Genomic DNA, 11226 nt, shown 5'->3' with positions numbered 1-11226 from the left:
AGGTGAGAACACTGAGGTGCAGACAAGTGTCCTCAAGTCATGCAGTACATGGATGTGGGAAGCTGGGCAGTTTGACTGCACAAACACAAACCTCCCTGAAACTGCATCAGAATACCATGTCAAATCACCCGATTGCCCTCTCTGTTGTCGAGGAAAATGGGAGGTTGGAGCAGTTTCCTTTTCTCATTTCTGTCTGTTTTGACTACTTTCTGGATGAGTTCTGATTTCTTCTTCTCCTGCTCCCAGTACTTCTGGCCTCCCAGTTTCTGAGACAGCCCCAGAGTTACCACCTTCCACTGCTAAAATGTCAGGGTCTGGACACTGAAGCCTACACCTTGCTGAAGCCAGCTTCTTTTGTAAAGTCACACAAAATTCCATTCTTGGATCTAGTTCTTCTTGGAAATAAGGAAAAAAAAATCATAAACCAAGATTTCTCCTAGACTGATGTGATCAAAGAAACCAAATTCAGAATGTTTTTAGAATGTTGTGCTCAGTGACCTGAAGTTCTAGGCGCATAGATTTAGAAAAGATTCCCAGGATAGCCTCCAGCCCAAAGTCACTGCTGGCAGGATACTCCCCTCCCCACTAGCCTGTCCCACCTCAGGTGATGTTTTTCCAGCCTCTGCAGAAGTAAAGTGACACAGAATGGTGGTCTTAGAATATTGTTTTTATCTTGCTGTTTTACTTTTCTGTTGAATATGAGGTATGTTGATACATAGGGAAGACTGTGCATCAGTGGAAAACTAGACATTATCTAGATTCTAGAGACATTATCTAGATTCCAGTGACCTGATTCTAGCCTTTTACGGCCAGGTGGGCTATTTCACAGAGGTGAACATTGTAGATAACTGAAAGAGACAGAAAATAATTCTTATCTGTAAACTTGCAAATGAATGCTGTCCAATACAGGGGATATCCTTCTTCCCTGTGATAAAAAAATGTGAAAGGAAGTTTCTTTGGGGTACAGTTCTCGGTTGACAGTTATCTTCTACTGTCTTCTGACTTTCATTGTATTGAGACAATGAGTGTTAATAATTGATTTAGTAATTGTTTCTGCCTTTGATTTAGTCATTGTCAAAAGACATGAATTTTCAACTGTGTGTCTAGAGGCTGTCATGATCTGCTCTGAGCAATACACATCTCCTCACCTAAGTCAACCTGCCACACCTTGGTGAACACTTACAAGACAATAGGGAGGTTTAGATATAGTCTGCGGTTGTGGTAATGGAATAAAGCTAAATGACGCATACTGGAGTCAAAGCTGTTCCCTGGCCCCAGTCAGGACCCAGTGGTCCTTCCCCGATGACACAGCCCCAGCCTGACTCTCTCTGGCAGCGGTGAACGTGCAGGGCCTCTGGGGCCCAGGCCTCCCAGCCGCCTGCCACCTTCCTTTGGATATATTCACTTCTGTTACCTGTATGCCTCTTCCTCAGGCCCTGTGACCCTGCATATCTGCCAGAAGTGCCTCTTCTGTGACAAGTTTCTCAACTAGAGCAACATATTTCACCTTCGTCAAGGACTAAATACAGGCAGAGTGCAAACCAAAATGCTAGAACCAGAACCATTTTTTTTCCTTCTCAGAAAAGGCTATTCTTTTGCTATTTCTTCCTCCTTATTTCTGTTATTTGTCTATGAGTTCCGTTTCTGTTGTTGTTTCTGAGTCATTCCATGTACAAAGCAAAACATTAAAAATTTTTCTCCATAAGGTGTACTTATCAGTCACAAAATCCTACATCTTTACCAAGCAAACCTATGTTTCAATTCAAAAAAGTAATAACCTCTTTATTGAGATACCAAATAAAATTTTCTGTTGAAAAAATACTCAATTTTTCTTGTGTGTTTGTTCCTTTGATTAATGAATGTACATTTTGTAAACCTTGCATATTGCCCAAAATGTAAAAACACTGAAATGGTTATACAGAAATAATTGAAAAATTCTAGCTCATTATTCATCCATGCTAATTTATTTCCCAAGAAGTTAAATGCTTTTCTGGAAAATTAATATTTTAACTTGAGGGTGAAAACATCAAAAAACATGATGAGATGACAACTCCTTCGGGTTCCCATTACCCCACAGCAGGGAAAGATTATTATCAGCTTTTTCTAATCTTTCCAGAAAAGTTGTATGTGTATCTAAGCCAATGTAGTTATTTTTCTCCTTACTTTCACATGAATGATGAGCTATTGCATTCATTACTATTTTGTCATTTCACTTTTCTTCACTTAACAATAATTTATCATTATTTACTAAATAGTAATAATATATTTAGAGCCCTTTATCACAATGAAAAGATATTCCTCCTTTTTTCAATCTAGTTAATATTATTACAGGTGAATATACTGGTGTCCCATAATACACTTCCAAGCCCTTTATCACAATGAAAAGATATTCCTCCTTTTTTAATCTAGTTAATATTATTACAAGTGAATATACTGGTGTCTCATAATACACTTCCCTTCTCCCCTTTTAATGAAGTTTAAATAGCTTCCAATCCTTTGTGCCTTGAAACTTTGCTCTAATGAAATACATTTACACAAGTCAGTTCCCAGGCATGCAAGTATATCAGTAATACATATTTCTATCAGACAAATCTATAGGTGGAAAGATATACACATTTGTAATTTTGAAAATCCTCAATTTTCCTTCCTAGCCATGAAGACAATGTACACTCTCACCAAGAATCTTCAAGACTGCCATTGACCCATTCCCAGAGAACAAATTCTATTATCACACATTTAGATTACTTTCTACTCTGAAAGTGAAGTCGCTCAGTCGTGTCCAACTCTTTGCGACCCCATGGACTGTATCAGGCTCCTCCGTCCATGGGATTTTCCAGGCAAGAGTGCTGGAATGGATTGCCATTTTGGAGCTTCACTGTACTTTTAATATGCATTTCTCTTATGAGTTAATTTAAGCATTTTTTTCATATGTCTGAGTCATTCATATTTTTCTTTCTCTGAATTCCCTGTTCACATTCTTCACCCATTTTTTCCTCAGGTTTTTGACTTATCAATTCGTATTGGTTCTATATAAATTAGGAAAAGTAGCTTTGATGAATTGCAATATTTGTTCTAGATTATCAGCTGTCTTTTGGCTTTGCTTATATTGCTTTACTTTCCATGCCTAAGGTTAGTTTTATGCTGTCAATTCACTTTTTTATGACTTCCAGATTTTCTGTTACTTTAGAAAGGTTTAAAGTTATAAAGTAAGTTTTACATGTTTTCTTCCGGTAATTTTGCAGTTTCATTTTTCATATTTGCCTATTGATACATAAATACATTCATTACATATTGATAGTTATTCTAGTCCAACTTAGTTTTACCTTTGAAAAGAATAATTTCAATATTATTAAATATTCATGTTTCTTCTTGTATGAAATGCTATTTTTATAATAAATTCTCATATGAATTAGGCACTAATTCAAACTGTCTCTTCATGCTGATTATGTTACTATAGTTAAGATTTTAGAGCTAGATTTTATTCTTTGCACATAATTTAATCTCATTTTCCACTTAAAAAACCATTCTATTGGTTCTTCTTTAATTTCCAAATAAATTTAGAATCACCTATACTAGTTAAAAAAGGTATTTTTTCCCTCTAGGATAGGATTTACCATATAAATTATTTAGGAAGCCTAATGCCTTTATATGTATTTTTCTTATTAGTCAAGAACAAGGTAGGTGACTCCATATGTTTAGGTATTGTTAAGTAATTTTCAAAAGTGTTTACAGGCATATTCTATATGTCTTACACATTTATTGAATTGTTAGATTAATGTAATCTTAGGTATTTTATTTTTATTCTACTATAAATGTGGCCTTTTACTCACATGTGTCTTCTAAATGGTTGTTGTATCACAAAAACTCTTGATTTCTATACACCTACTTTCTCTACTACTATTTGTTTTTATTTGAGTCTCTTGGATGCATATCTATAGCCTCTGGAATTGCGACAGTCTTTCCTCCTTTTCAATTTTTTTTGTTTTACGGCATGCTGCATGGCTTGTGGGATCTTAGTTCCCAGATCAGGGGTCAAACCTGGGCCCTCGGCAGTGAAAGTGCAGAGACCTAACCACCAGACGCCCAGGGAATTCCCCTTCTTTCCAATTTTTGACTTTTCGTTATCTCACTGTGTTGACTAACATCTTCACTACAATAACCAAGAAGGACAACAGTGGTCATTCTTTCCTTCTTTTTGATATAATTATGTATTAGCTTTCTCCACTAAGCAAGTATATTGATTTTTGGACTGAATTTTAATTTTTCATCCAGTGACTGAATTTGGAGATTTGGAGAAAAGTCTATTGGAAAGACAAATATTGAATCAGCATTCTTTATTCCCAGTGGCAGATTGTTCAATGGGACTGTTGTTGAAGTTTCAAAGGACATGCAAACTCAAGACATTTTTCAGCACAATTCATCAAAAAATGAGAAAGGCTCTTTTTTTGCACACATCTGTTTTATTTAGCACAATTTCTCCAATCTAAAAATTAGATTTTCTTATTTACAGATACTTCTAGAAATCCCTAAAATGTCTATTTAGGTTTTTCTGTTTTAGGCAGACATCACACTGACATGATATTAAAACACCTCTCTGGAGTCAAGACAGTGAGTGATAAGTGATAGTTGCTCAGTTGTGTCCGAATCTTTGTGACCCCATGGACTGCAGCCTACCAGGCTCCTCTGTCCATGGGATTCTCCAGGCAAGAATACTGGAGTGGGTTGCCATTTCCGTCTTCAGGAGTCATGACAGGAGTAAGTTTATTGCCTCTCCTGGGACCACTGGAAATTGGCATGAATGTCATTCTGTGGCCACACAGGAGTGTCTGAAGCTACTCCTGAGGTAGAGGTTCAACAACAAAGCTCAGCAGAGCACAAAGTGAGAAGTCATCTTGAAAAAAATTAAGTGGTGATATTAACAGATAATAGCTAGCAAATAATACTGTGTTCTCAGGAGAGAAAAGGAGCCCTTACAAATGGGACCAAGTCTTACAATTTTCTCAAGGAACTGTATGTTTTAAAGAAATATATTTAATGGAAGAAGGACAACGGTTCATGTGACAAAAAATGTCCACTGTGTTGCCTATTTTGGTAAAATAAAACAAATATCTAATAAAGGAACAAGGTCACTTCAGTTAGTATTTTTGTTCACAGCTGGGGAACATCAACTTAAGGATGACTGGGTTTTTTTCATGGTTTGTTTCCACACCATGTGCGTATCCTTGTAAGCGATCAAAACCAGAATTTTCCAGTCATGGCTATTCACTGGAGTTCCCCGACATGGGCTGTTGAATTGAGATGATAGCCCTGGTCAGCTGCATCTAGGTCAGTTGGGCACATAGGTATCTAGTCCAAAGCTGACCTTTCCTGGTTTTGAAAATGTTCGTTGGAATCTAGACCTGTGAAGGGTGTTAAGATACGACACTCAGTATATATGTGAGTGTGACCAGCAGAGTCCTTGCTCAGAGGCTGCAGTGGTCGACAGAGGTTAGAGCTTTGCTCATTAGACGTTCTTTGGTTCCTCTGGGTGTGGCCTATATTGGTTCTGACTTGTAACAGCAGAGTTCTGTACTCTCTTTCGGCATGCGGCTGAGTAGATAATGTATATGCTTCTCATTAGGAAAATGCCAGCAATGGCTGCAAAGTAACTTCCATAAACTAAAAACTAGAGAAAAACAAATAGAGTGAATTAGACACACATGAAATATGACTGTCCTTAATAATACACAGCGATGCTTGTGTATTCACTTGATTTACTTGGATTATGGGGTTACTGAGACTTAGGGTCTTAATACAGATCTTTTAGATTTGCATAAAACTTCCTTCTCCCCTTTTAGAAGAACCAGGTGTGAAAGGATAAGCTATGCAGTAACTAAGAGTGTGGGCTCTACAGTCAAGATTGCTTGGGTTAAATTCTAGCAGATACCACTAATGGTAAAAAACAAACACACTAAATCCCACTGATGTATGTGTCCATTTTTGGAGAACAGTGCATATATAGTGTCTCCAGGAATGGATTATAAACACAGGTTATTTTTCACCTGCCTTATCCCCTTTATTTCGGAACCATATGTAAAACGTGATGCTGTTCTAATTTCAAGTCTCTCAGTGCTAAAGGGAAAAGGGAAGTAGACTCGGTAAGCATGTGCTCCTCCCCAGTGGCATCTTAGTAAACCTGGGCCCTAGACCACAGGAGGAGGAGGAGGCATAAGGGGGACACAATGGTAAGCGCCACTTGATGGGGCTTTAGGAGCCAAAGCGAATGCTAACCTATAATGATTACTGCTCAAACTCTGCTTGATTTTACAGTTGGCAATTAAAGGAATGGCTTATTTTAAAATTTGCCTAGCCAAGGAATTCAAGACATTAAATACTGGCAGTGGTTAGGCTGAACAAAGCCCTTTCATTCTACGTTCCCCCAATTACATGAATAGGTAAGTGGAAGTATTGCAACATACCTGAATGCTGATTGGAAGCCCCAGTCCTCCCTGATCTACTACGATTACAGTTATAATAGTCTGAATCACCAGGGCAATGAAGGTGTTGATTCCAAACACCAGGGCATAGCGTTCCACACTCAGATTAACAGCGATCTGAAACCTGTCATTCAACACATAATAACTTTTAAAACATGAACATACATGGGATTCTTATCTTTAAAAGACAGAGACTGAAGAGAAAGTGTCTTACTAACAACACTTTTGGTCTAAATCTCCTCCAGTATAGACAAACAGGTAGAGCAGAGAAAAAACATATACATACTTAAAGGCTGAATTAAAATGTAGTTACAGGAAATACGGCAAAATTGCTCCTATCCAATTTAATACTTTCGGAAATTAAACCTAAATGTTCTAGTTCTCATAACTTGAGAATATGGCAGGCTATCTGATCTTAGATACTGTTTCACAGTGTATTTTTTATGAAAATCAGCAGTATCCGACCTAAGGAATTTTTGGGTCAGCTATTCATTTTATTGTTGACTCTATCGGCAGTTTTAAAGTTTTGTAGGTGAACTGTTCTTTGGAAGATCCAAACCATGACTGGTGGTATAACTGAGTGAATCTATAACTAACTTCTTTTTTTTTTTTAATAACTATATAAATTTTGAAGTCTTATTACAAAACACTTCTGAAAGGCTGGCAAATATATGATATTTGCAGTTCTTCCTTGGAATGAAGGTAAAAGGCTTTGGGTTCTGAATAGTCCTGAAATGAAAAGAAATAATGTCATTCTACCTTAACAAAATACATTAAAAAAACCTCAAGACACATGAGTTTGATACATTAACCTGATTCCGTTCAGTGGAAAAAAAAAAAAAAAGAGCATGCCACAAATTTCATCTCTTTCCTATGTTTCATGATCTTTTCTCAGGGTCTTTATATTTCTGTGTTTTGTCAATTACTTATCAAGCATTTTTCACAGATTAAAACCTAAAATTTCATACTACTTCTTTCATGTGTTTGAAATTCAAATGTTTCTTATCTCTTTCAGTGAAACCAAATCATATTTCCTACACTCAACTTTCTCTGCACTTAAATATGGAACCAAATTCTTTTAATCATTAAAAAAATCACTGGGATTTATAGTTTCCCGTGATTTTTGCATTTACTTTTTTTTCAGTAGCCAACTTGTTATGACGGGCTGAGAATATTTTGTTTCATACAAAAGTATATGCCTGGAATTGCTTTAGCAACCAAGCGAAATTAGAGACGAAATCTCAATCACAAATCAAATTCCATCATACTATGCAAACCGGAAAATTGCTTGAAATAAAAATTATAAATGACACTGTGACATGCCTTTGGTTTATGAACTTACAAAACATTTTTCCTTGCTGACTAATATCAGCAATATTCGATGGATAAACAATTGAATGAAAAGATGGCTTAACTGTGCCTAATTTAGTATGAAGTAGTCAACATTTACTATTGCATTGATTAAAATCCTTCCAAAGTTCTCAATGGAATTATAGGAATACAGAAAAGAGAACATGGTATTGTTTCAGGAGTGAGAAGAAATGCTAAGTAATACTTACACTGCTATGGTGATAAGGAGCATGTAGACAGTCTTGAATATCAAATAGCCAGTGTAGCACGCCCATATGTTGGTCGTGTAATGCATGAGAAACAGAGAGCCTGCATTGACAACTGAGAAGATGGCCAGAGCCAACTCTCCCAGAAGATCCCAGTTGACTTTCACATAACCCACCGCAAAGGCAGCCAGGGCCCCTACAGAAGAAACATTAAGGAAGATCCAACACATCCAGTGAAATGTTAACATGCTGTCTTAAGAATTCAGGTTTCAGGCAATTCTGAAAGAGGAATATATTACTTACACAATTTGTGAAAATAATGTGACCCGCCTAAATGGGGATTTATCCACTTCTCAAGCATGTTTTCCCTTGGCTACTCTTTAATTTCTATTCTTTCAAACATTTAGTTGTCACATTTTAAATTAGCATCAACTATATGCCAAACACTGTTCTATGCATCAGAAAGGTTCCAGAGGGACCAGAAAGGTTCCTAATCATCAGAGTGGGGAAAAAAGATACATAAACTCAGTTGCTTAATATAACAAGCTCAGGGCAGGGATAGATAAAGATGAAACAATTGTTCTGGCAGTACACTTAGCCTGTTCATATATGCCTTTCTTTGTTGTTTTTCTCAGCAGTATGTTACAGATATATTGCACTGGGTAGTAAGTTTTAGTCATTAGTACTAATCTTCATCTTTCTTCTAATCTCCATCCCAGTGTCTTCAAGATTTGGCTTAATCTACTTCAGGTTTGAGGTGAACAAGTTACAGAATTTAAGAGATTGAGTAATTGACAGAAATTAGGGTTAGTAATTATAGTTCTCTTTAAGGAAGTGAGAGGTATTTATGTTTTGAATTACTGAGATTTGACTAACTTTTCCATATGTGATGTAGGCAAGAACCATTACTACAAAAGAAATAAAATTACTTTTCTTCTCAGAACTTGAAATGTGGAATAAATAATTTCAGTGAACCAATTCCAAGACTGCCCTGGTTTCTAGGAGTTTAAATGTAAGTCTTCTTAAAAGGGAAACAATAGTACAATGGATGCCACATGAAGTTTCTGAAATTTTTTTGTAAAGGAGGTTGTGGAAATCTCCTACTTCCTAGAAAATATCTTCAAAGTCTTAGCTGAATTTAAGTTTCTGTTAACCAGGATATAAATATTTATTGCAGAGTGAACTTCAAAGGCAGACTTCTGATATTAGAATCTTGACTCTCAAATACCTTCCACTTCTGATTTCAATCTCGTAAGAAAGCTAATTTTGGAAATGTGTGGTGTAGAACCTGGAATTGGTTAAAGACCGGGACTAGCTAAATCAAATTCTTTATTAACAAAAACCCTTCCAGTGAAAATTTGGAAGTCTTACTATTTCAGTTCATTTTCTAAGATAACAGAACACCTTGTTTATATATTAATACACAATGTCCATTTTCTTTTTGATATTAAAAACAATCCTGAAAGAAAAGAGGGCACTATTAACACTTTTCTTGATGAGGAAACGGAATTTTAGGAATCTGGTTAGAATGTAATCACTTGGTGTTGAATCCTGAACTCTTGAGTTTCCTGTAACACATTAAACAGAAATGTCGTGTCTTTTTCCCCCATTGCCTTCTATTTCTGAAAATGGTTAATATGCCTTCTGAACAGACTTAATTTACCACTGTGGAGAATTCAGCAACTGGAGAAATGAATTTAGTTTGCAGGGGTGGAGGGGGTGGGGATTGGGCAAGAAAGGAAGATAGATCAATGTTTACTTACCTCCAAAGGTTGCAATAGCTTCTACTGCTCCATTATATACTGAACTCTGGGACGGTGCTTTGTAATCCCACAGGACTTGAACATAGTTCAAAACCTGGTTATAACCTGCTGTGGAAAAAGCCCACCATAGGGACCAGTAAAAAAGATGTTTTGAGGAGTAACACTGCTTCAAATCTTGTAACCACTGCACAAAAACTCTCAGAGCTACATTTCCTGGCTTTGGGTTGGTCACCTGGTCATCATCTGGGTTCCCTGAATCAGTGAACACTACTTTTCCCACTGGTTTGTGATTCTTTTGAGGTTCCTCTGAGACAGCGTCCGTTCCTGGTGGCTTTGGAAGGGCTTCTTGGCTGGGTTTTGCATGAAAAAACATGCTCTTCTTAGGCATGGGTAGGAAAAGTGAGAAGAGGAAGGCCACGGAGACAGAGGCCAAGGATATGACGTTGAGGTAAAAGTAGGACAGGCCGGCCAGGGATACCAAGAGCTGGGCCAGCACGGAGGCTGCCGTGTAGGCCACCAGCGTGACACTCCTGCAGTAGCCGCTCACCTTCTGGTAGTGCTCCGGGTTGACCACGCTGTAAATGTAGGCATAGTATGCCACCTCAGTGGCGGTGACCATCCCATAGAAGAATTCCAGCACCTGCATGGTCCTGACTCCTTGGCCAAACAAGAGCAGCAGCCAGCAAATGATGAAGCTAATGCCCTGGAGGATGATGACTGGCTTGTAGCGGACATAATCCGTGAGGACAAAGACTGGAAGCAGTAGTGCCAGGTAAGAGTAGGTCCACACGGGGAAGATCTCATTTGTGAGCTGCAGAGGTGGAAAATGGATTCTGTGACCACGAAGCACTGGGAAGTGAGGAGGGTTACCTTTCTCAGACTTGTGTATTACTAAAGTGTTGATCCATGTGGCTTGCCCAATATAAAACTTTGTATCTAATCAGATAGGGTGCCGTGCTTAGTCGCTCAGTCGTGTCTGACTCTTTGTGACCCCCATGGACTGTAGCTCGCCAGGTTCCTCTGTCTGTGGGGAGTTTCCAGACAAGAATACTGGAGAAGGGACCCACACCCTTCTTCAGGAGATCTTCCCAACCCAGGGATTGAACCCAGGTCTCCTGCATTGCAGGCAGATTCTTTACCATCTGAGCCAGCAGGGAAGCCCTGATTAGACAGGTATCTTCATATGACGAGAAAACAGAATAGAACACTGATTTTCAAGGAAACCCTAGGAAAGGACAACTCCCCCACCCCCTCAAAAACCCACTTTATACATCTACATGCATTTCAATACAAGAATATATCAGCTTCACGTGCACTCGGAACTTTGTGGGTTAGTTGCCAAGTCATGTCTGACTCTTTCAAGACCCTATGGACTGTAGTCCACCAGGCTCTTCTTATCCATGGGATTTCTGAGGCAAGAATAGTGGAATG

The 11226-nt window shown here is 38.0% G+C and overlaps 1 protein-coding gene across 2 annotated transcripts in view; it reads right to left on the bottom strand.

Annotated features, from left to right (window-relative positions):
• Nucleotides 1-4456: 4456 nt before the first annotated feature.
• Nucleotides 4457-11226, bottom strand: part of SLC19A3 (solute carrier family 19 member 3) — a 31036-nt gene continuing 24266 nt past the window's right edge. For both annotated transcript variants that reach the window (XM_070379951.1, XM_005890149.2), the window contains exons 3-6: nucleotides 9796-10606; nucleotides 8036-8228; nucleotides 6459-6600; nucleotides 4457-5665 (exon numbers count right to left, since the gene is read on the bottom strand). In XM_070379951.1, the coding sequence (XP_070236052.1) occupies nucleotides 5504-5665; nucleotides 6459-6600; nucleotides 8036-8228; nucleotides 9796-10606 (1308 nt within the window). In that variant the 3' untranslated portion in view covers nucleotides 4457-5503. The remainder of the gene's footprint in view (nucleotides 5666-6458; nucleotides 6601-8035; nucleotides 8229-9795; nucleotides 10607-11226) is intronic.

Source organism: Bos mutus, chromosome 2 (genome assembly GCF_027580195.1).
Source record: "Bos mutus isolate GX-2022 chromosome 2, NWIPB_WYAK_1.1, whole genome shotgun sequence".
NCBI classification, from domain to species: Eukaryota; Metazoa; Chordata; class Mammalia; order Artiodactyla; family Bovidae; genus Bos; species Bos mutus.
Note: the sequence above shows the minus strand (reverse complement) of the source record. Positions and strands in the feature narration are given on the sequence as shown.